General features: G+C 39.7%; 1 protein-coding gene and 1 long non-coding RNA gene across 3 annotated transcripts; one reads left to right on the top strand and one right to left on the bottom strand.

Annotated features, from left to right (window-relative positions):
• The first annotated feature begins 5277 nt into the window (after positions 1-5277).
• On the top strand, positions 5278-26638 carry lepr (leptin receptor). 2 transcript variants are annotated; one of them, XM_034530376.1, is made up of 20 exons: positions 5278-5591; positions 9204-9256; positions 10159-10398; positions 12438-12567; positions 12930-13120; positions 13742-13890; positions 14599-14740; positions 15880-16037; positions 16148-16247; positions 16492-16591; positions 18617-18831; positions 19315-19469; positions 20065-20218; positions 20441-20523; positions 20617-20830; positions 22323-22529; positions 22644-22727; positions 22859-22952; positions 23397-23472; positions 24611-26638. In XM_034530376.1, coding segments are annotated over exons 1-20 (3483 nt in total). In that variant the 5' UTR covers positions 5278-5589; the 3' UTR covers positions 25547-26638. The 2 variants fall into 2 exon arrangements, with proteins under 2 accessions (XP_034386267.1, XP_034386268.1); XM_034530377.1 differs by lacking the exons at positions 5278-5591; positions 9204-9256; positions 10159-10398 and adding an exon at positions 10427-11785.
• Positions 8235-10220, bottom strand: LOC117729372. The gene is made up of 3 exons (XR_004609356.1): positions 10127-10220; positions 9412-9583; positions 8235-9307 (listed from the first exon to the last, which is right to left on the bottom strand). It is a non-coding gene; the product is annotated as an uncharacterized LOC117729372 (long non-coding RNA).

The following is a 26638-nucleotide window of genomic DNA, read 5'->3' on the forward strand; positions in this document are numbered from 1 at the left end:
CAGACTTAGAAGAGGGTGTAATCAACTTACATCCCCAAACTCAACATGAACAACAATATCATGAAACAAGATGGATGTGTAAATAAGCAACTGTTTGCTAAGGAGTTCAACATATCAACTTAAAAGGTGATGATATATCAGTGTAGTGGTAACAACTTGTTCTGTTTGCATTTTAAATATATATTATTGAGGAAGAAAACTATGAACTTCACTCTTCATAGTTAGCTTTGATGCTCACGCCAAGAAAAGTGAGCTTCGGAGTGATTGGCTCTGATTTCTGAACGTTTTTTTCATCACACATAGAAATCAATGAAACATTTACACAGTGAGATCTATGGATTATATTGATATTAAGCTTTAAGGGAGAGTATGTTTAGGTGCTGTTTTTGCTTGAAAGAATCTCTGCTCATCACAGTTTACTTTGAATTGCACTAACCTTAATGAAAGGTGCTATACAAATAAGTTTAAGTTTCCCACCAATTCTTGCTCCAGTGTGAGAAAGCATCACTGGAGAAGCTCAAAACCATCTCTTCAGGAACCTTTAAACTGCCGAAATGTTATGGTCTGTTTTGCTTTATAGATATTGGCTGCATTAACCAGAGCTCTTGAGAAACGCAGGGCCATCTTGTGTTTCAGCAGGCGTCGCTCAGGAGACATGTGATACAGCTGTGCTCTGGAAAATATATCAGCACACACTAGTTAATGGATGACATAAACAGGCACTCATACAATAAGCTCATACTGTCATTATGTCTATAAAAAAATAGGTTTTCTGTGAACACTCTTTTAGTGCAGCATTTCTCAGTAAGGATGGTCATGGTGTAACCCTGGGACGATACCAATGGAAATAAGGCTCTCGAGTACATGGACGGTCCACAAATATAAACAGAAAAGCAGCAAATACAGATAGTCCAGATAAAGAAATATATTGCAGTAAAAAAATACTTGTTTTGAGTCAGTTTTTCTCCTGTCACAAGAAGTCTTCTGCAACTAGATTTAGAAGGAAAGTTTGTTTAATAATTGCAGGAGAGTGGCATAAGCAATATGAATAATCTAAATTTGACTAATGTATTGTACATGCTGTGCTCCACTTGTGTTAGAAAAGAGTGGAATGAGTACAAACAGTCTGAAAGTCTCCTAACATTTACATTTTTGTCGTAGATTGTCAAAGTAGCGAGTGTACGTGAACTTCTACTTGCTCCATTTTGGCCTTTTCCTCTCTCTGGTCTCTTCCATAAAGTCTTCCTCCCAGAGAGAAAAGAGCACCCGGTGGAAGGCCGACTCTGAGTTCTGGTTCTGATGAATAAGACAACTCTCTTTAACTGTAATGGTTTACTTCACGAGTTGTGCTATAATGTGTTCTATGTGTTCTTGATCAAAGCAGGAAGACGTCTTTATTTCCTCCAACAGTCAGCTTCATTCAGAAGATGCAATACCTCTAACATCAAGATACAGCTTTGGGTCAGAAAGCTAAACTTGGATTAGATTTGGATACATTTTCAGTTAAAGCTAAATATTGTGAAGTTTAAAAAGAACAAATCAACCTTTTGCTTTCATTGGGAGAGTGAATGAGAAGATCAATATATCAGTTTTGATGCTGTGTGTTAAAAGAATAGCTAAACATTTTGGAAACATTTTGTTCGCTTTCTTGCAGAGAGTTAGAGGAGAAGATTCATTACACACTCATATCTGTATACTAAATATGAAGCTTCAGCTCTGAGGCTGATAGCTTAGCTTAGCATTAAGACAGGCTCTTTCTAGAGGTAATACATGTGCTCCTGACCTCCCTAAAACCACTTCCCATGGCATTAAATACAATTTTTGCAGAGCATGCTCATTACAAATCTGACCTTAATTCATTCCTTTCACAAAAGAGCATGTATATGATAAGAAAGATATGGTATTTGCAGCGTATTATGTAAAATCAAGTTACACTGCATCCTTCCGGGTTCAAACAGATTAAATCTGCATGTGGAATGGGGATCCAAGGGAATCTCATTGCAGCTAAACCACACATGCATTTAAAATAAAGAGATTATCCCTTTCAGTGACATCATCCTAGCCAGTCTTCAAGCATGACATCATACTCTTGCAATCCCCCTTTCAAGTTTTTATTTTTCTCTTGGGAAGAATCTGATGAATTATTTATGAGTGGCTTCCCTGTTTGAGGTCAGAAGCAATGTGTGGGGCTGTGAGGCTGTTGAGTCAAATGTTTATATGATGTAAAAACCTTAACTCATTTGATGAGATAGTAGTTTTCTGTCAAATCCTCCGCCTGTGTAATGATAATGGATGATGAATCACACTTTAGATGTTCTAACAGAGACACTATTTGAACTATAAAATTGTATCTTTCTTGGTGGACGGTAAATGGTCAAATATTTTATATTTAAGACTTAAGAATTCAGTTTAATTGACTATGGTATCTTGTAATCTGCTTACCATGGACTAAATATACATGATTTTATACTTTCTTGTCAAACATTTCAGTAACTAATTTGACCATACTGGTTCTGTAAACCCAAATAAATAAATCGACATTTTCCCTTAATGCAAAGAATACATTAATATATGTGTCATTCATACAGTGAAGCTTAGGAAGTAATACAATAGGTACCAAGATAATGTGGTGTACAAATTAAAATGGATGAATTCAATTCAACAACCAAATATTAAGTGTTTATATGCAGGTTATGACATGTTGCTGAAATCTAAAAAAATGGTCTTTGAATAGTCTGTGAATGATAACTGACTTGGTAACCCGACACACGTATAATATCGTTGCCCTTTATTTGTCTCCTGGGGTCATTGATCAGATGGTGAGATTAATCATGTTTTCAGATTAATAATGTACTTGTTTATTCATCTTTGCACCACACAAACATCTTCAGATGGGGATTACATACCAAGAGCATGATGTCATTCCTGCACATACAGGTTGAGATGAAGTCTTGTAGGGAATCATGATGTCATCTCATGTTTTATGCATTGTGTGGGTGAGACTGCTGCAGTGTTTTTCTCTGGGGGGTTAACTCCCATCAAAGGTATTTCTCATCAGGTTCCAGCATGTGTTTTTTTTTTATAGATCTTTTAAATTTTGTTTTCATAAATCAGGTGTCATTCTGTCGTCAGTGCCAGTTTTCTTATTCATCCAGTTTGCCGGTATGACAGAAAGCAGCTGACACTGGCACATGTTTTCAATCAAATCATCTAACAATAACATGGCGATGATTGGCTAAAGTAATAAATCGCTGCTTCAAATCCCACTAAATGCAGCATTCAGTGACAGAGCAATACCAGACTGCTCTAAGTAATGAACAAAATCCATCTCCATAAAGATCAGTGGTCTATGAAATTGAAGTGATGCTCCTCCATCGTGTCGCAGATCAAGGAAATCCATTTGCAAAAGAACGTCCTCTTTACGTGCATACATTTGTGTATTCACACAATCACGCATCCTTTCTACGTAATTAAGTTTGATATTGACTGAAGGCAGTTTCTCACTTCGTCTCACACACACACACACACACACACACACACACACACACACACACACACACACACACACACACACACACACACACACACACACACACACACACACACACACAAACAACCCTGTAATAGTATACTTGTGTATTGTATAATTTCCTGGAAGCTTACTCTAAATTTAAACATATCTGTTCAATGCTTAACAAAAGTCTGATCGTAATTCTAACCTCGGCCATAATTCTAATCTCTCACAGTCCACAGGCATGCAGGTTAGATGAATAGGAAACTCTGCAAATCCTACAGGACTGAATCACGCGTTCACATTGGAAACATTAATGAATATTGTTCAAAATACATGTCACACTATAGTAAATGTTAGAGCCAGCCAATATCCTTTTTTGAGTGTATAAATAAAAGCTACATTTGGAGGACAAAGTTAGAGAAATATATGGATACCAGTCAGCATTACTGTAATAAAGGACATCTTTTATTTTCAACTGGTGGGTCATGGATGTTGAGAGTTTTGGGAATGTATAAACATGAGACACAAATGTCTGACTACATCTTCAGGACAACAAAATAATCCACTGTTCACTCTTCTAGTGGAGTTCTGTGTATAGTTAATAGTGACACAGACATACTTTTCATTCAAATAATAGAGTGACTGAAATATCTGTTTGCATTTGGAAAAGTATGTTGACTTAGTGGTTTGACCAAAGGTGTAATGTCTGGATGGAGACTTTCTTTCCAGGACCCAAACAGTGGGCTTTTTAGGAGCATTTCAAAAATTAGACAGAAGTAGGGTGTCAGCAGACGCCTGCATGAGATCAGTAATCCACTAGACTTTTTGGACCTGTGTTCGCTCCATATCACTCCATTGCCTTCTGTTTCATACGAACACAAGACATGTTTGACTGACATGATGTGGAACATCTGTGAGGCTGAGGTGTAGTCCGCTAGAGGTCTGTGGTATCCAGAGGAAACCAGCGATGTTGGGAATTGTGTGCCTGTCTGTCAGATGGCCTTTTCTAGCTCTGCCTTATGCCATTGGAATGATAAACACCTAAATAAAAATGAAGGCAATATTGATATGTTAAGCCTGGAATGTGAATATGTCAAACCATTGAGACTAATTTACACCTCACAAATTGTTATATTTACTCATTCATTAGCAGCAGAATGACCACTAAAGATTAATGTGCACAGCTGCAAACTCACTTGAAAAAAATAGAATACAGATGCTGCTTGAGAAACTTAAATCAAAATCCCATAGAGACATTTGGCATGTGTCAGGATAAACATTTTTGGGCTACTCCCTTGGAGACATAAAAAAACAAGCGTGGGATGATCTAGAGATGCAATACAACTTTATTCCTGTTCTGCGTTAGAACTGTGATGGACGGCAACCAGTGTGTATGGCTTCAATATAAGCTGTGTGAGCCTGCACAAGAGATAATGGAGATTGATGGATGAATGAATGGACTTAATCTTAAAACTAAGTCTTAATATAAAATTTTAGGGAAAGGATGTATGTCCCTACAAGAGAGTTCTTCACTATGTGCTGAATACATAGTACACAAACAAAACAATACCGACAATTAATGTACGTAAATACAATGAATACAATAATTGAGTGTAAAATAAATAGATAAGCTTTGCAATTTAAGTTTCAACACGAACACTGTGTTGTTGGCTTCTTGAAATCTGAAGTGCTAGGATTTTTGGAGGTGTTCCTGAACGCATCACAGTGGGCAGGACGCGGTTGTGTGTGGGAAGCCTCTCCCTTATCTCTCAGCTCCAGTGCAGTCTCTGGTCCAGGCGTGTTAACTCTCTTTTCTTTACGCCGGGAGGTTTAGTGGGTGGCTACGTGGGAAACAGCTTCAGTGTGTGTGTGCGTGTGTGTGTGTGTGTGTGTGTGTGTGTGTGTGTGTGTGAGAGACATCTTCATCATTGTTGTTGTTGGTCTCAGACTGCAACATGGACAGTGGACTCTGTGACTGAGGCACACAGATCTTTCTCACCGAGGATTTAAACTCACCTGGATGAGTCGGACAAAAGAGAACCAGGACACATAACCAGAATAAACTGCCAGGAGCAATGTAAGGACACAGTCTCAATATTAGTACTTTTTTCATAACCACATATGAGGAGTTTGTGGTCGGGCTGCCAACCGTTATTGTGATCTTAAAACTTTCCTGTATCTCTTTACACAGATGACTTATGTCAAACTGACAGCTGGAATGTTTTTCAATTCTGATGTTGACTATTATTGTCTGGGTATTTAGGGTCCACTGATGATACACTGTACAGGGATGGAAGAATGAATGGATGGATAGATAGATAGATGGATAGATGGATAGATATGACCGGTGAGACATAGATATGACCGGTGAGACATAGATATGACCGGTGAGACATACTTTTTTCTTGTTCTTGATTCACTTATTTTTTTCATGGGAAACTTGTCAGGAATAGAAACGCCACTGTAAATGGATATTAGTCCCGAAACAGAAAAGATAAAAACAAATCTAAACTTCTAAGATATGATGCTGCTGCTAGATGGGGAAATAAGCCCCGACGTGTCTCCTCTAGTGCAGCTCAGGGCAGGCTGGGAGTGAGTCAGACCCGGGTGAAAAGTTGGGCACGGAGCCGAGGGGCAAAGCTTCCTTCTGTGGAAAATAGTTTAAGTTCGTTATCTTGATCCGGCATGATTGTTTCCAAGGAAAATGAGGAAGCAGCAGCAAAGCCTACTGAACTTAAGTGTTTTCATAGCACAGCAAAGGTTGCAATACTTTTTTTTTATAAACAAAAATAACAACGTCTTTATACATTTTATAATACAGGCTACCGGTATGTTATTGAAAGTTTGGCTGCTGTCCCAAATTATTATAATATGAACATATGTGGTCTAAGAAGTCATGAGCATGGACTTCATCCGTCTCTTTCTTCTGCTTTTGTGTTCATTCATCCCACCTCACTTCTTTGGAGCATCATTGGCTTACTCACTTAATTACAGGAGGAAGCTGCTTTAGTATTCATATATGAATATGAATAAGTTGTGTCATGATTAATATTTCGCACCAGAAACAACAGTTGAATCCTAACCGAACCACTTTGTATTATTTGTGTCTTTTGCTAATATTTTTCAAAATGCCAGAGGGTTTGTTTTGAACACCTGATGGTGATGACAGGTGTGTTCTGTACTAGGAACACGTTTGTTACGGATAGAACACACCTGTCATATTTATCGGCACAGCATATCATCATTAATTGATTCAGTGCCCTTCCTATTTGTTTATTTGGACTACACACACCCACACACACACACACACACACACACACACACACACACACACACACACACACACACACACATACATTTTTCACTGCATGCGCTGGTCTCGGGTCGAGCATATCAATGGTTTAATAGATTTGCTTACTAGCTTGTGTGAAGTTACACTGTTTTACTCTTTTTTTGCCCGTGCTGCTCACATTTGGCTTTATGACAATATTTATAATAAAGCACAACATGAATTAATTAGAGGAGAAAGATCTGAGAAGAACGGATTACACTTTTATGGGAACATTTGTCTCGAAAGAACGGAAGATTGCAGAGAAAACTGATAAGAGACAGCAGCATCTTGTTGTCATATGATGATAACCTCAAGAGAAAATACAGTATTTCCTTCTGCTTTATCTCAACCCCTTCACTATGATAAGTCATTTCTGCTTGTTTTCCTGTTGTAACAGTCATCTTCTCACTGCTAGTGTGTTTCAACATACCCAGTCACTCATTTGCTTCCCTGCATATATACTAGCCCTCTTTCTCCAGACTTTAACCACATCATCTAATACACAACCCAGTCTCACCTGCCTGTTCCCAGTTCTGTTTGCCTTTTTTGTTTGTCCTCACCAACTGATAACCTGATGCCAAACTCTCTCTTTTTCACCAAGTAAAGTATTGACTATTTTCAACTGCTCTGACTCTCAGTCCTGCGTTTGAGTCCATGTTCCTGTGTGCTGAGCTGTTACAGACAGACAGGAGAGTGGGAGCTCTGAAACAGGATGTGAGAAGGTCAAATTGTCTTGCCATGCATTGCAATTTATGATATCTTGCATTGTGATCAGATGAAATACAAAATGTACAAATCAGGTTTAGTGCCAATCAAGCGTTCACAAGCAAGGAATTTGCCTTGCATAACAATAAACATAGTTAGAAACAAGATGTGGGCATCTGTAAAAATGTGAATCTGGGAAAGCAAAAAAAAGAAATTCCAGCAAAAAAACATAATGTTGCAAATTAGGGTTTTGCAGCTGATTACAGCACAGGCCAGTAAATGTGTTTTTACAGATGAATGTGTCTTTTAGAAGTGGACTTACTTGTGTTAAGTAGTAGAACAAATGTAGCCATTTATATGACATATTTACTTTATTTAATGGCATTTCGTAAATCTATCAGGTTCAGCAGGATCTCCTAGACTTGGGAAACTTGGTATAACATTGTTATTGCTTGGGTTTACCATTGAGATTATTTACTTTGGCCTTCGGCACAGACTAGTCAATACTTTAGAACAGCGATTCCCACTGAGAGGTTTGTGTACCCCTGAGGGTACTTGTGCATAAACCCAGAAATAGGATTACAAACAGCTTTTAATGCTGATCTCATTGTAATCATCATATGACCTATAGCTCAAGTGGCCTCAACAAAAAGGAGACACACCACAATCACATGTCATCAAAATATTGTTTAATAAATCAAATCTAACCAAATTGTGCCAAATAAGTGTTTTTAAGATGCAGATGTCAGGTTCATCAGTGTTGTACGTTTGCATGAGGGATTGATGTGTTTGTGTAGTGCAAAACAAAGCATGCGACTAACTTAAAACAAACCGAACCCACAGCCTGCTAGACAGAGAAAGTGCTCTGTGTACCAATAGAGACACAGCGCAGACCTTTTGCCTGATGAGTCATCACATGTCGGTTCACTAGTTATTCAACTGTTCTTGGCACTACGTCGTTCCCAGTTGTGCACACACACCTCCCACTGATCTCCCATGATAGTGGTTTTGTTGTAATCAGATGTTAAGATCATAATCCATTATGTTTGGTCATTAAGCATGGACTGTCTTTTATGTCCTCCATAACCTGAAGAGATTACTTAATATCCAGCACAGTCCGGAGTGTAGATGCTAGAACGCTGAAGATCGATCATATCTGTTCAATGTTCACACTCTTACTCCGGTTAGAATTAGGAAAAGATTACAAATATTGCTATAAACCTCTGAACCACTGAAACCTTTAGTACTTCATTTACACCTGCTTTATGTTCATGCAGCAACCTTCTAAATCAACTTCTACTATCCGTGATGCTTATCTTGCTTAATGTATGTGTTCATCTGTGTCTCTTTTCTCTCTCACCATTGTTTTAATTTTTTTGACAGCTGCAAATCAAGGTTTATATTAGATTGGAAAACTTTGATTTATCCCCAGTGGGGAAAGTCATTTGCCACCAAAACATGCAGACAACAATAGACACAGTCCACAGTGCACAACAGACACAAAACACATTACAGAGAATAAATAACACCAGGAAATGCCATATGAAACATAATTAACATAAAAAAGATGCTAAATCTAAAAACCACATGTAAAGGTGTTTATTAATAAATATAACTCCTTCCATTATTTATGCTCTCTCTGTATCTCTGAAGGATTCGGTCCATAATGTTGACAGTCCTGATGCATATCCTCCTGCTCTTTCACGGTGAGTTCAACCTCCAACAGCTGGTAGGACCAGTACTACCAGTTTTCTTTCCTAAAAAATAGTAATACAGCTGATTCACAGTAAGCAGATAAACTTAGCTGAAAAAAGTCCAGTTCAAAAATAGTTATTGGAAGCACATTGCATCAGCTTCATACCAGTGTTGACACTTGAGAATCACACAGCGTCATATTTCCCATGTGGAGCTCATGTGCTGTCAAGATGAAAACCACTGTGCTGTCTTCTTTGACCGTACAGTGTGTTATTCTCTACCAGCTTCACCTCAGCTAAATCACTTTCACATCAGGTCTTTGTGCTTGATGATTTTCTCTGAGACACAAACACAGTCTGTCATTAAAACTATTCACTTCAAAATACAAAATGACATGCAGGATGTCTCAGAAGGAGGCAGTTAGATTGCAACATTTTGTGGGGAACAGAAACCTAACCGTATTTACTTCCTCACCGATTCTGCCAGTTCATCGCGTTATTTAATGAAAACGTATGTTTGAATAAGGCTGAAGAGTCTTATAATTGCAACATTTGCTATTAAAGATATGGTCGACATAAGCAGATAATTAAGTTGCTCTCCCTCTGTGTGAATTGTAATCTGAGCTGCTCTGTGCTTTATTCATAGCTAATACATTGCTTGGTAAGAAATGTAAACCACAAGCTTTATGTTTGCAAAATGAAACAATTCAGAGTGAAACCGGTTGTTTCAATGTGAAATAAAATAATAAAAACCCTCTTCATTGATAAAAAAAATATAATAAACATATTGTAATTTGACTTGTCTAATGCATAAAATGAAACCCAAACATAAAATATCAATAAACACTGAATATACATTGTGTTTCTATCCATGTGTCGCACCTGAGTCAACCTTCTTGCCTCTCTGTAAGCAGGTGCTCGGTGTTTGGAGCCTGAGGATGGGTCCTCTCTGCAGTCAGCTGCCCTGGACCTCCCATGGCAGGATGAGCTGTGCTGTGACTCACCTTCAGCCCACCTCACTGCCGAGGGAGGCGACGCACACGTCACACACGTCACGGCAGAGACAAACCGCTCTGAATCAGACCTCCCACACTACCCCGTCTGCAGCTTCAGGGGCTCAACAAACGAATCACATCATCATGAGTCCTCTGGCGGTAAGAGTTTTTTAGACAATGGTATCTAAAGAAATCTTCTTAACAAAGAAATGATTTATTTAAGATGTTGGGTTGCTCCTGTCCTGGCTGATAAGGCCTTGTTGTAAGAGTCAGTGCATGTGACGTGATGTATTTCACACCATCTCTGTATTTGCATATGTTGAAATCAAACATGAGGCCATTAATATCAGACGCCCCTAGCCAGGTTTTGGAGTGGCTTCATATAAACATCATGCTTCCTCACGACCGTTCGATAATGTTTTTTCTCCGACTGTGGCTATGAAATACCACTGAGGCTACTCACAGTTGTTTCTGACAATGTACTCGACTCACATGCAGTGTAGTGCCTCCAGCGTTTTATTGCATTGTAGCTGTAACGCACTTTGAATTGCCTTGTGTACGAATTGTGCTCTATAGATAAACATGCCTTGCCTTGCAGGGCTTTGTTCCCTTACATCAGTGTTACACATCTCTAAGAAAAATAATATTAAAGTCGCTTTAAATGGCTTTTAATAGTAAACATTGAGGTTGCAGGTTAGTAAGACCAACTAGTACCCAAAACCTTTTGCTTTTGGATTCAAAGAGTCTTGTCTTTTTGTTGAGAGAATCTGAAATGAGGAATGCAAATATCAACGTTTTCCATGTAGATTTTTAGGTGCTCCATGGGGTTGTCATTCATAGACATGCACATACAGCACTTTCAATGGTATTCAAACCATTTTAATTCACAAGGAGCCTCTCAAACTACTTTAGCAATATATTGAAAAACAATATTTAATTTACTGAAGCTGGTGTTTTCTACCATTAAAAGGTATCCTGTGGAACTTTTGTACGCTAGCGATGCCACAAAACATGTTTTTGATGATTGGCTCCCCGTTGAGTTTGGGATCGAGCACACTGATAGTTTGACGACATTTAATTATTTACTTCAGACAAGATGTACAGGACAGACCTCCCTGGTTCTATGGAGGAACATGAGAATAACTGCATTTTGGAGATACACAGTGATCTCATGAGCAACAGGGTGGCTGTATGATGTGGCCGTTGCTCATCAGAACATACAGCAGGGTCAGCGTGACAGAGCCTCCCTGCATTGTGGTCACGTGTCACTGATGGAGATGCCTCTAAAGATCCTCCTGACAGACTCATTACACTTTAATGGATTTTCAGCTAACCGCCCATCAGGGTGAGTGACCGTGCGGGTCTTGGTGCTGTCAATTCACAGGATAGTCTGGCGCACAAGGATTCACATGTATCAACAGAATCAAACCAGCTGTTTCTTACCTTTTCTATTCATACAGGAAATTGTTCGGCACCACTGTTTTCTAGCAAGAAGAGAGCGTACAAAGGTCGTTGAGATTTAATGGCAAATGCAGGACCAGTTCAAGTGAGTCATAATTATAAAATGCTCTCTTGATAACGTGAGCGTGGCTGTGAAGATGGAGGTGACACAATATTGAGACATGATGAGGAGGATTTGTTTGACAGGGACAGCCTTGTTTTCATTGATCTGTGAGGTGCTGTGATTCATTTGAATCACTTGTAATTATTAAAGACCTTCCAGCTTTAATTATTAGCAACGCTGACGGAGAAGACCAAAGCTGTGCCTCCTGACTGCTCCATGAGGCTTTTTGACAGTCGCAAAGTATGATTCAGCTCCAAGGTCACTGGTTGTTTTGCTCATTCCTGTTTACCTCTTACTCACTGATCTTATTAAAATTGTCATGGTTGCTTTCAGCATCTAAATGCCTTCGAGACAGGTGTGGGGCGCAGCAGCCCATAGGTGGCCAGGACCACTCCTGTTGTAGATAATTAGTCTAACTAAGATTGATTTCTCCAATCTTATTTGGATTACTTGAAATCTAAAAGACTTTCCCTTCTTCATTACTAAATTCCCACATCAACTTTAATAGAATCTTCTCAGAATACGAAGCTATAGGCCGTTTTCTGAGAAGCCTTCATTTGAAGGTCACAGTCCACATGTAACAGGGATATGGCGCTGATCATGCTACTAATGTGCCATTTTGATTCCTTCTCAGGCACCTGCTTGGACATACTGTGCAGAATGGATGGAAACTGGGAACATTTAAGATGTGACCTTGAGTCTCTCTTTCCACCATCGGCCATGATGGATGCTGGTCCAATGGCAGTTAGTCTACAGCGACTGTTGTGAGTATTAAGCGTCACTCTTGTATTATTTTGTGTGTGTATGTGTTTTAGTCTAATCTGATCCTTTCCCAACTGCTAAGTGGGGTGTAACGTACTGTATTGTTAACTTTGATTAGCAGAGGGGATGTGTGATAATCAAATAATGTCTCACAATCTACATCAGTAGATAAATGTGCACAGTTGTCGTGGAATTATAGTGTAAAGTATGTGTAAAGACTTCTCAGCCAAGCTAATGAAGATAATGTCATATCATTTTGGACATTCATAGATATTTAGTTTTGATTACATATTTTAAATTCCGATAATATACTTTGCACTGAGATAACAGAACAAATTAAGTGTGTTTCTTATCAATTTCTCAGGTCACAGAAAGACGACACAGAGGTGAAGGATGGGAATACAGCACCTGACCCTCCCGTTGTCTGCGAAGGGAAAGATTCCTTCATGTGTTCACTCGCTCTTGGCGCTGCAACAAACTTTGTCACCGTGGTAACCATCAGCATCTTCTCCGACATTGCTCCGCCTGTTCTCCTCAGGATTCCTGACCGACCTGGTATGAAAAGGATGTGTTTGTTTCGTGCTTTGTTTTCTGTAACAATGGAAACAAACAATCACTGAACACTGTGTATTTAGATTAGGTTATGACTGTAAAAAGGTCACCTATAAGATAAACCAAAACCTTCCAGTTGAATGGCACCTGTTAACATAATGTATTCTTTTTTTGAGAAAGTATGTTGCTTCTCATCATCTCATTCTGAAGTCCACCTGTAATGGGATAATTCAGTCTAAATATTAAGATCCATATACAGCACAGTGGAATCATGGGATAATCAAATTTCCCAGCTACATGCTTTCATTAAATATCCACTCACTGACATTTAAGTGTGTAAGGTTTATTTATGTAAATACCGAAAGGTGAAGTGAAACTAAAGTTAGCAGAGAAATAAAACCATATTTTGTCACTATTTTTTATGAACTCAAGATGTGATTTATTCATTAATTTAATATTGATAATCCTGATATGAGGATTACATGGAAAAGAAATATGCACAGTACAGTTGTTCCATTGGATTTAGCAACCGCTGATCAAAGTTGCAATATGATTAACGGTATATTTTGTTGTGACTGTAAACACGTGCATCGGCTTTAGAGACGATCTGTTCTATTTCTACAGTGAGACAGAGTCCTCCAGTCAACCTGTCACACATTCAGACCATTGAGGCCGAACTGATTGTACACTGGGACGACCCGCCAGACTCTGATATCGGTCCGCTGAGATACGAAGTTCGACACTCTCCCAACACCGCTCATCCAGCATGGCAGGTAACACATTGATATGTTATAGATTAGTTCAAAGCTATTAATAAGAACATTTGGGTTTACAGGTTGTACAAAGACCTTTGGGTGGTGTTTATCCTTTTTTCCGATTCAGTTTTTTAAAGATAATCCATTAATAAATGCTCTTGGCCATCTTGTCTGCAGCTATAAATGTTAATTCATCCACAAGTTGTTCTTAATAACGGGTTATAGTTAATCTATTAAGTATATATCGCCACTATTTACGATTTATTAACCTTAGTGCAGACCGCAAAGAAAGTTTCGACACCAGGTGCAAAATTTGCTTCAAATGGAGAAGTGAAAATATGCTTTCAGGATTTTAAAGAACTTACATTGGAAGTAATGAAATAATAGAGAAACGTACGCAACCTTGATTAGGTCACACGTACTGTACTTGCTGTTCCTGCAGGAGTGCTGCACCCATTTCTTTCCACTGACAAGACAGTATGTTTACTATGTGCGACCTGCTCGCAGTCAGTTTCTGTTTAATAGCCTCATACATGCTGAACAGTGCACTCAGTGTTCAGGAGGGGATCAGAAACTCCATGATTCATTCAGAGGTCTGACTTTACACCTTCTGTTTAAGACTCCTAGAAGTGGATAAAGGAAATATGGTATCTCTTAATCATGGCTCTCACATGTTGATCCGCTCAACTATCCTGGAGTCAGTTTGGTGTGTTGCTGTGTGTCCAGGTGGTGTCTGTGCCTGCAGAGCCCAGGTTGTCTCTTGAGCTGAAGCCCAGACTAAACTACACCATCCAGGTTCGCTGCTCTGGCCTAGACAAGCCTCCAGTGTGGAGCGACTGGAGTGAACCTCACCACATCTACCTGAACTGTAAGAACCGTTCCCTTCCGAAAGTTTGTAGAGACAGAAAATCACAGAGTAAGGCAAAAGACATACAACATGATGTTCTTTGTACTCAGACTGAAAAGTCTTTGGCAGCTGTCTTCCCCTCTGATGAAAATGAGTCACAGGAGTTCAATGATTCCCTGGGGATTCTTGGAAGAACAGCGTAGAAATTAGAAATTAGAAATTGAAATTGAAATTGAAATTAGCAGAAACTAACTGACGGTTGGATGTTTTTCACGCGTGCTCGTGGCTCGACAGATGGCGACGTCAGTTACTCGACTGGGTTGATCCACCACTGACTGTGGTAGATTGATCTCAATTATTTCTCAGGTAGATTTATGTCAATGCTGAACTATTGAAATGAATTCCAGCTCATTAGCTATTAATGGTAGTCATTCCAGTGGGGTCAATAGATTCAGAGCCAAAGGCCGTTCTCAAGGCTAGTGAGCAGCTACCGATCGTAAAGTATAACATAAATAAAGGAAATGTCACAAGCAGCAAATATGTTCAAAGTGATAAACATGAAGCTGAAACTGTGAGAATTGTTTGCACACTCTGAATGATCCTTTTAATCAGAGACTATAAAAAGCTTGTGTGTGCTCTGCAACAAAAGACTGCTAATTAAAACCAAAAACAGCTAATTTAAATGTGTATTTTCAATGTATATGTATTAGAATGATGTAAAATACATTTGAACAATGATGAGTCATGATACTGACACTTTTCACAATTCATTCAAAAGTTTTCTTTTCAAATGAATTGTATTTTGCTGATGAGTCACTCTTCATTTGACCCAAAGCAGATGTTTTGGTTGGCTGCAACTGCGGGATTTTTAAAATCCCTGAAAAAGTTGTCTTTTGTATTATGGTCTACATGGAAACTTTGGGTAAATGGGAGTTAGACGTTTGTGCAGCTGAGGGTCTTTGTTCTATTTTCCTTTGTTACTTTTCACATTTTTGTTTTATGTATAAAAACAAAAAACGTATTGTATTGAGATCTCTATACAAATTATAAAAGGAGGAATTTCATAAGAGAGCTTTTGGTAATTAACAAAAATAATAATTATATATGTCATTTTGTATGTGTGTGTGTGTGTGTGTGTGTGTGTGTGTGTGCGTGTGTAGTGGTGAGCTACATCCCTGAGAAAGTGGTGGCGCGACCAGGAGACAACGTCACAGTGTATTGTGTGTTCAACGACCGCAGCATCAACGCCAGCACGGCCATGTGGAAGCTCAACTTCCAACGGCTTGATCGCAGTCAGTACCACCCAGTCAACCAGTGGGTGAGAGAAGAAACCAAACCCTTTTCCTCCAGGGCTTTTGTGTGTTTCTGCAAACATTTCCAATATCTTTAGGAAAGTACAAACCATGTTAATAACTTTTCCAAAACCAGGTCAGCCAGATCACAGTACGTCCTTCTGAGACTCAGATGTATGACCTGCTGCAGTGCACTCAGGAGTGGACCGGCCCATACAACCAGATCTATGTAGAAGGTGAGCTTTGTTGCACCAGCATAGTTAAATATCACAGACAGAAATCAGACATTTATTAAGACATGGATGAGCTTTTGCTGCAGTGAAAGATCATTTCAACTCTGATGAGTCCGTTTTCCACCACTGTGGACAAGGAAAGAGGGTGGGCACTTGTGACAGCACAATTATGTGAACCAAAATCATCCCAGAGCACAGAGGCTACTTCTGGTTTAGTTTATTGTTTTATTTTTTTATTGTGTTTCAGGAGCCTCCATCAATATAAACTGTGTAACCAACGGCGATATCGATGCTATGGACTGCAGTTGGAAGAACACACAGTTGACTAATCCTAAATTCAGGTCAAGGTAACAAAGCAATTTACATTTGACAGTAACTGTCTCATTGTAATGTCGTCTATTTGGATGTTTGTGCAATCTTTGGCATTTCTAACCTGGAAGTTACAGAACACAGTGTACCAGACTGCACATTTAGTGAACACAACCTGGAAATAATTATGTGAAGTGATACTAGGAAGTGTGTTTCATCATGAACTACAAATCAATGTCAGCAGGACTTCTGACTAGAAAACACAAGAACAATGAGGACTGACAGAATGATTTTTCAGAACTCTCTCTCAACAATACTATGTACTTCCTTCTTTCCCTAGCTCTAAATCTTTGTCTTTAAAATATAAATAAAAAATACACTACTGTGTATTTAGATGTATGAGATGTTGTGCCATTTAGAAGTGACAATATATGTGATTCTGAGTATAATTACATTGTATTACAATTTAGATATTATTTTCATAGTTTTAGAAGACTGGGAAAGAAACCCGAGCAGTCAGACAATCATACAGCTTTTACACAAATCCCCAAACTCAAATTAAAGTTAATCCCCAATCTGTTTTCATCACATATTACAGATCGACTTCCTGGTTCAACTTTGACCCACCACACTGACAATGACCAGGGAGTCATGTGAACCACAGATTCATTACACAGTTTAACCATCATGGAGTTATCGGCCTAGATTCAGATATACGATCTGGAGATCTGGAGATCTGCATTAATGCTTTCTGGTGACAGATTGTGTATAAAAAGTTGACCTCGTCATCGTGATGTCACCATTCCACCCGTTTGTGGAATGCCAATTTGAAGCCTTAAGTTTGGCAATTTTGCTGTCGCCATCTTGGATTATGGCAGTCGCCATGTTGTTTTTTTGCAACTAATGAAAAGAAGTTACTATATTTGGAATGCAGAGGAGTGATGTAGAGACAACGTACACAGCTCTGGTAGCGGCAGCGACCTGTCAATCAAAGTAAGCCCGTCCTAAAGCATACTCTGCTTTATGCTCTATTTCCCTCTAAAAGGGAACATCATCAATCAATAAGCAATCATGCTGTATTGCAGACTTTAAACTAGCAATTGAGACCATGAACTCATGTTTGCGATGTGGTAATGAAGTAAGAAGTAGGGTCATTTACTCATAGACTTCCATACAATCTGACTTATTTTTGCAACTGGAGGTGTCGCCCCTGCTGGCCAGCAGAGAGAATGCAAGTTGTGAGACACTTTCGCCTTTAAAGAATAAACAGGACATCACAGAAACAGTTACATCCTGTTAGATCCGATCTGTATGCTATTTGTAGTTTGCTGATCTCTTTAGGATTCATTCATGTGTTCGCAAATATATTTACGTGACAGTATCTGCATTGTACGCTATCCTTTGTTCTTCTTTTTTCTGCCTGGGTCACATTTTGCTGCTCGATTTGATATGTGTTGTATAAATAAGCTTTATCTGCATTAATCACACAATATATGTTGTTAGATTAAACTCATAGCCAACAATCTAGCGTTAAATATTCAAATTAAACAGAAAAATAGTATTTTCTACAAAACGTGGTGTTTGTTAGCAAATCTGAGAGCCAATCAGCTCTTTGATCTGGTGACAGCCAGACGTTTCCCATCATTCCCTGGGTCATGCAGTGGGTAGAGGTCAATTGTGTCGCCTGGCTCTAAAAACTACTGTTGACTATGTGTGCATGACGTGAAAGCAAGCCGGACATGAATCTAACGGGCATACATTGTTGGGCATCGATGCTGCGCAGCACTGGCTCATCTCAAACGAGCCTCTTACTCTGGACACCACAGATGTCTCGTCTTCATTTCAGCAAAATTTAGAAGTACATTGTTAGCACAACCAATATAAATAATGTTAAGAATTACAAAAAGAAGATCCAAGTTGTCAAAAAATGGAATTATCCTTTATTTTAAACAACTTCAGCGTCTGACATTGTAGTATTGGCATTCAAGTTGTATTGATCAGATTGTATAAAAAGGGAAAAGACCTTTAGGAATCATGTGACAATAATTTTTTGATCATGCCAGGTGGGCCGACCTGCCATGCGATGTGATGGAGGAGAGGGAAACAGCTGGAGAGAAAGTGGGGGAGATGGGGCCGGCTTGCCCGCAGGTTCAATCCAAGCGAGAAACCTGCACCATCCAGCCTCTGAGGATGAACTGCTACATGCTGTGGCTGGAGGTGCCGACCCGGCTGGGCCCCATCAGGACTAAACCCACCTACCTGACTCCCATAGATCATGGTGAGCAAGATGGATTCATGTGTGGAGCACATATCACAACTAAACTCAACAGAAATATCACTAGGCATCATTATTTTTCAAAATAAAATAGCATATAGAAATCTCTAAAGAATATGAATTTTCTCCCCGTTCAATTGAGATATTCTTGAAAATCTGGAATAACTAAATGGCATACTTTGAAAATTCGATTTTTATGAATCAAACTGCAGTTTTTAAGGCAATATTATTTGTATAGTATTACACTTTAAAGGAAATCATTGCTCTAATAAAGGCTCATACAGGAAAGAGTTGTAAAGTTTGAAGAGAACATTTAAATACGTATATAGATTAAAGTAATGATTGCTGTTGATCACAGAAAAATGTAAAAGGTGTAAACGTGATTGTTGATTTTGTTGTAATTGTCTGTTTTCTTTCATTACTGTATCTATGACCATGTTGCGTAAGACAAACCCACACTCTTCCTCCATGCTATTTCCCTTGCAGTAAAACCCCATATGCCCACTAATGTGAGGGCAGTGAGCCGAAGCAGTGGGGTCCTGATGGTCACGTGGGAGCCTCCGTCTCTGCCAGCCGAGGGGCTCCAGTGTCAGATTTGCTACCACTCGACCTCCGCTGTCAGAGCCCAGCCGGAGTGGAAGGTGAGCTGGTGTGTTGGATTATTTACCAACAACAGGCTTTTAAAACACATGTGGCTAAGTGGTTCTATGGATGGCATTTCACTTATCTTTATGGAAAAACATTTATTGTGGGAGGTAAATAGACAATGTCTTCCACTACTTTGAAAACTGGATGAATACCGCAGAACACTTCCAACTCACTTCTGTTCATTCACTGTTATTTTATTTTGAAAGCAACATGGGTAAATAACCCTAACTATCTTTCCAAAAGGTTCTTCTACCTGTAATAAATATGTTTATCTATCAAGAACGAACATATTAGAAGTTACTGAGGTCCAGGACCTAATATCTAATATCTATTAAATGACAGGGAGCTTTGATATGGTCTCAAATGGTCAGTTTGACATGACCTGATACTAGCTAGTATGAGACCTCCTGTCTTCTGATTGAAAACATATTTTGGTAATTGGACAGATGCTAATATCAATATGATGATAATGATGAGGAAATACTTTTCGTTTGCTTGGATAAAATGGATTAATGGATGAAACAGATGTGTGTACAGGTCAGATATTCTCCACCAAAATGAGCTCTAAATAAGATGTCATGCCTGCAGATCCAGAGTCCAGTGCGGGTTTCGTGGATGGAGGTGGCAGTGTCGGACATGTGCCGGGTGTATATGGTACAAGTACGCTGCATGCACACCAACGGCACCGGCTATTGGAGCGAATGGAGCAATGCGGTCTACTCCATGCCTCAGAACAGCAGAGGTACGGTACAACACCATTACTTTCACCTCACAAATTCTAATAATATTAACCTTTAAAGACCACAGCTGCAGCTAGATGCCTGATGTGACCTCACTTCTGACCATCTGATTCGAGCTCTAATGAAAAACGACCCATACGATACGCATCACACCATCTCCTCCCCCACTCAAACACAGTGGTGTGAGAGCTAATGTGATGTCATTTTCCGGGTTTCCCTCTCAGCTCCAGAGCGTGGCCCTGATTTCTGGAGAGTCTTTCAAGATGAGCCATACCGAAACCAGACTAATGTAACTCTGCTATTTGAGGTATACAAACTGACAAACGTATACATTGTCAGCCTTGTAATGAAGACACAACTAAACATAATAGATGTTCGCTTTCCTGCATTTTTTGGACAGCAACTCCAAATATCAGGGCACTCTTATTGCGTGGATGGATTTATAGTCCAGTACCAGGCGTCGACTGGCTTTGTGATCAGGCAGCAGATCGACATGGCGTCCTCCTACAGCTTCCAGTGGGACAAAGAGCCCCAAACTGTGACTGTGGAGGCCTTCAATAATCTGGGGAGCTCCACTAACAACATCAACATGACACTGGAAAGACAACCCAAACGTGAGTGAGCTGGGAGTATCAGCAACTGGAAGGCAAATAATGACTTATCTGTTTGTTCCTGAAGATTCACAAAGTCCCACATTTTCAATATTACATTAGTGTTACAGGATCATTCAATGACTACACTACAAAGACATAGTATTTTTGCAATAATCTGACAGCTCTTGTTATGTTGCCTGACGTCTCAAGGACGCTAAGACAGTAAAGGAAAGGACAGTATGTTTGTGGACAGTGACCCATGAAAAGTATGTGCAGTTAATTCAGTCAACACAAAACATGATTCCAAAAAATAGTGCTGGCTCCAAAAGTAAAGATAAGATCAAACCGATTCATGGTCAGTGCTTCACTTACAGACACAGGAGCACATTTACTGGAAGGAAAATTACAAGGTGGTTTCAAGTCATTTGCCGTTTTTTTGTTTTTAATTTCCTCTCAAAAATAATATAACTTTGGCTACCTTTTTTAAGGTTGTTGTGTTGTGAAAATGTATGTCAAAGCCGGGAATTAAACAGCTATCCATTAGGGCATGAAATTTGAAACACGTAACTCATAATTGAGGCAAAGCTGCCATTAGCTTTAGTGAAGTAAAAACCTGTAGCAGCGCTCTAAAACAGGTATTTTTAAAGTGGCTGTTCTTTGTAGAAAATAACTAGAGTGGTGTGTGTGTCTGACAGTTGTGTGTATCTTTCCCATTACTCAGAATTCAGGGCAAAGTTTTCATTAAAGTACTATTTGGCAGAATCAAAATGGGTTTTCCGTTCCTGTCATTGGTTTTACGGGGAAAGTATGTAATACAGGTCCCCATGCGTATTCTGAGAACATGTTTTTAGTGTTATTAGAAGCTAAATTAAAGCTATCAGCGGCTTATGATTCACATTGTCAGCAAACCATTAGCGTGACGTCTTTTATAGAAGCCTCTGCATTTGTTAGGTTTCTTTTCTGTTTTATTCAGGTTTCTTCTTTCATCACCAGTCTGTATATGAGAAAGCATGCAACAATATTTGTACATCAACAACTTGACTACAATTAAGAGGTCACTCTTTTTAATTAACATTTAATTGTCTTTTACCTCATTGTTTTCAGCACCACAACTTTACTGTTTTGATTCACCTTTGTTACACTCCTCTGTTTTGTGTTTGGCTCTAACATGGTCTGCACAACCACTGCCCCCAAGTGGGCAAAAAGAAAATACTACCGGTTATAGGTAAACATAAACTAAAACATTGTTCAGTTGTAGGCATTTAGAGCATCCAAACCCTCCAGATAATCATAAGTAATTGACACATGAATCCAGATAAGTGCTCTCCACCATGATCATCAAAACAGCAAAAAAAGGGAAGATGTTTTCTTTTGGCAGAATAGCTCTCGAGAGCCATAGAGAATATTTTAATTTGAGTTCCCTTTAGTATGCAAGTGTAACAGAACTTGAACCACAAGAGCAGAAGTCACCTGGAAGAATGACATTCACTCGTTTTTGCTCTCTCCTCTGCAGGCCGCTTTGTGCGTTCATTCAGTGTGTTGGTTATCAACAGCACCTGTGTGTCTCTGTCCTGGAGTCTGTTGGACGACAGCTCTGTCCCTCTGTTCATGGTGGTGCAGTGGTCTCCACAGAGGCAACCGGTATCGGATCATCACAAGGGCCGGGCTGGGGAAACGTGGGCCAGACTGCCATACACAGACAGCCCCATCTATCTGAGAGGTGATAGGATCTCTTTTTTTTGTTTATTAATTGCTTAGTGTATCTGTTAACAGTGTGTATTACTATAAAAGAGTGTGTGCACTCAGCCAACATGATTTCAATGCATCATTTCAGGTGATTTCTTCGGCTCTGAGCAGTCAGGCTTCTACTTGTACCCAGTGTTTGCTGATGTAGAGGGGGAGCCGATGTACGCTATAGGTATGCACTGGTTTTCTGGCTGTTGTAACAGTATCATATTCAACATTTAAGTGTCTAACGATGACACAATGCTAGCACCTTTGTTAAGTTGTTAGTTATAGGTCAGATGTGTATTTTTCCGACCGTTTCAGCCACCAGACGAGACCCTGCAGCCTACATTATGCTGATGATCATCTCCTTCCTCTCCATCGTCCTGTTTGTCACCCTGATCCTCTCCCAGAACCAGTAAGAGGCTCCTGTTTTGTGAAAAGACAAAGCTCCAAGGACACATTCACAGCGATAAAAAGATATTGCTGTATACAAAAAATCACCAAGTAAAAGTTCTGATATTAAATTTGTTTTGGGGTGTTTCAATGCGGCAATAGCAATCGCTTTACATGCATATTTAATCTTGTACCTGGCATTAATTATACTGCATCAGTGTATGTCAAATTAGTTTTTTACCCAGGCGCCTGTAAGAAGTGATACATGATGGAAGTCCCTGGGGTGCAGTCTAATTTAGAGAGCAGAAACACAGATCATGATAAACTGAAGGAGTGTGACATTTAACAGGTCACAAGGGTGTAATTACACTTGATGTACGCTGAAGGGAGATGTGGGGAGGGAGGCAAGGAGGGGAAACATCCTTTAGCCAGAGAGATGGAACCTAAATGCTGCATTTCTATCCAGGATGAAAAGGTTTGTGTGGAAGGATGTTCCCAACCCAAACAAATGCTCCTGGGCCAGAGGACTAGACTTCAACAAGGTAAAAATAATATGAAACTACAGCAATTTTCTTCTTAAACATGACCTCATGAACATGTTTACATGCATTCAGAATGCTCTTGAATGTGATTCATCTGAGTGGTTGTGCACAACATGTCAACCTTCAATTTAGACCTGGGGTTACTTTGGGAAATACGGATATTTGTGAGAAGTGAGAGAACATAGACATGATACACATGAGGCTACAGCCAGCAGCAGGTTAGCTTAGCTTAGCATAACGACTGGAACCAGTTATCTCGGCTCCCTGACTGTGGCAGTAAGACTCAAGGATGTTGCCTTTCATGGCCAAAACATAGTCTGACAGACTACTCTCCTTTTTTAAAGTGGATTAAAAAGATTACTTGTTAGTTTTAGCTTTGGAATTGCTGGTGGGCTGATTTTCTGATTTTGTTACCTTTTAGTTGGAGCCACACTAGCTGTTTTTCTGTTTCCAGTCTTTATGCTAAGCTAAGCTACCAATCGCCTGGCTGTAGCTTCATAAAGCACTTGTTTTAACCAGAAACAGAATCAGAATAATGTATTGGCCAAGTACGTTGCACATACAAGGAATTTGACTTGGTAAACGGTGCATAACAATATACAGATATAGAATGAAACAATAAAACTATACAAATTAAAATAGAATAAAAACAATAAACATTGTGCAATAATAGAACAAGTGTATATTCTAAAAATAAGTGTATTTTAATAAGAAAAGAAAAGTGAAAGGGTGTTTGAAGTTGTCCTGGGATGTGAGAGTCAGCCAGTCAGTGGGGCTTTGTTTATGAACCGACTGCAGCAGGAAATAAACTGTTCTTGTGGCTTGAGGTCTTGGTCCTGATGGACCGCAGCCCCCTGCAGAGGGAAGGGTCTCGAACAGTTTGTGTCCAGGGTGAGAGCGGCCCGCTACAATCTTACTCGCCTGCTTCAGGGTCGAACAAGTCATGGAGGGAAGGCAGATTGCAGCCAATCACCCTCACCCCCTTGCTATTCTACCCCAACAGAAAATATGCAGTTCATTGCTCTTCTTAGACATTTTTTTTATCATAGTTGCAATCGCTGCAATTTATTTTCTTGCTCATATGTTTTTTAGCATTTGAAAACTAATGCTTTCAATCTGTTTTTGTACATCTTTCTAGACCGACACCTTTGACCACTTGTTCCAACTTCCAGAGAGCCTGGCAGCCTGGCAGCTGCTCCTTCCATCTGAGAATATTTCCAAAGTCGCCATAGTTGACAAGATCAATCTCTCACGTGTGTCCCTAACACCCGACCCAGCCACTGTGTTATCTCTCTCCCGTCCTCCAGGGTCTGACTCGGAGGTCAACCAAGCCCAGGCCATGGAGAGTGAGAGGCTCTTTGGTGGAGCTCCTTCTATAGTGCTTAATCTGGATGCCTTAGTCAGTTCAAGCCCAAGATTAGATCAATTACAGCTCGACGATCTACAAGCAGACCAGCCCCCGGGCCTCAATGACAGCTCTGCTCAGTCTTCAGTCACATATGCCACTGTGCTGCTCTCTGATCTGAAGCAGGAGCAGCAGCATATTCATCTCCACGACAAGAGTGGTAGCGGCAACAGCTCCAGCGATGAGGGCAATTTCTCTGCCAACAACTCAGACATTTCTGATTCTTTCCGCGGCGGCCTGTGGGCGCTGGACAGCTGCCGAGGTGGAGAGATGGACGACCCGCGGCGCTTCTGCTCCTATAACTCTGTGGAGGAGCTTTCTGAAACATCAGAGCAAGAAGGTGAAGAAGAGGGGGTGAGAGAAGAGAAAGACATGTACTATCTAGAAATGGACTATCCAGCAGAGGATGAGGAAAGCGAGGAAGATGAGGTGCAGAGAGAAGAAGAGACAAACATTAAGCTGCTCAACAATGTAGTTTTGAACGGAGAGGACTGTTCTGTGGAGTCACACCCTTTGCTCGGCCCTGAGGAGTCGAGCGAGCTGCTGTCAGCGACAACGCAGGGCTTTTCTCCGCTTTACCTCCCTCAGTTCAGAACTGCTTCGTGTACGAGGCAACTCAAAGCTCAACTACAAGATGACAAACCCCTCACACAGACTGGATTTAAATGAAAATTTGCATCTTTAAATCAGTTGTGTCATTGAAAGCCTCATGATTCAGCATTTACCAAAGCGGGTTTGCACATGTTCCTTCAGAGACATACCATACCACGACCAATGTGTGATTGCAAATTGAACATTCATCAATGCTGCTATTTTGTTCTGTGGGAGAAGACGTCACAATCCTCATTCATAGACATTTCTTTCTTTAAAAGCCAGATTCTACTGTGCTACACTGCTCTTCTGCACTCGGTAAGTGATGCTGTGAAATCTGGACCCTTTCAATGGATGTTAGGCAAGTGGAGTAATGGACAGTCCTCACAGAGAGACAGCATGCAGTCTGTACAAGCAGTGCATTGGTGAGGAAGTGAGTAACAGAGGTGGTAGGCAACTTGTGGCTTCAAAATACTGTATATACATGCATACACACAGCATATTGCATGCTAGTGGTCATACCTTTGATGCATTAAAAAAAGATGTGGGAAGTCTGTGTGTGCCTACATTCACTCATCTGCTGCCACCGTAAAGTAGAAACAAGTGGTCTTTCATTCTCTGCTGAGATATTTTGGCTTTATTTCAAGTGAAACATGGAAAAGGTTTAAAGAGAATAAAAAAACGCACAGATAGTGAGAGAGAAAAGGTTTGTGGTCTGCTCAGTTTTGGTTTCCTCAAAGCATATTTGGACTGTGAAGGTAAGGCAAACCTTGGATGTCACATCAAAGCTATTCGTGTGACTAACTATAATGCAAGTTAATGATGAAAACAGATGTAGTATGTGTGTAATTGCAGGTGATTTTTGGACACAGACTTTATTGCATTTGTAATCAGCTTGCACAACACCTGCATGCACTAACTCAGCCACCAACCCAAATAATGTATTTTTGTACTTTGTGCTGTAACGTATTTAAAATGTTGATATAGTTTGTGAGATATGTATCAATTTGTTCTGTGTTTGGCCATGTAAAAAAAAAGACAAAAGAATGTATCTTTAAAACAAGAAGACAGAAATTAAAAGTAATGAAAATATTGCTTGACAGAAATTGTTATTCTATATTGAGAGATTCATTCTACTTTTCATGGTTAAAATAAAGTGTTTATTGTGAA

Source organism: Cyclopterus lumpus, chromosome 4 (assembly GCF_009769545.1).
Source record: "Cyclopterus lumpus isolate fCycLum1 chromosome 4, fCycLum1.pri, whole genome shotgun sequence".
In the NCBI taxonomy this organism is placed as follows: Eukaryota; Metazoa; Chordata; class Actinopteri; order Perciformes; family Cyclopteridae; genus Cyclopterus; species Cyclopterus lumpus.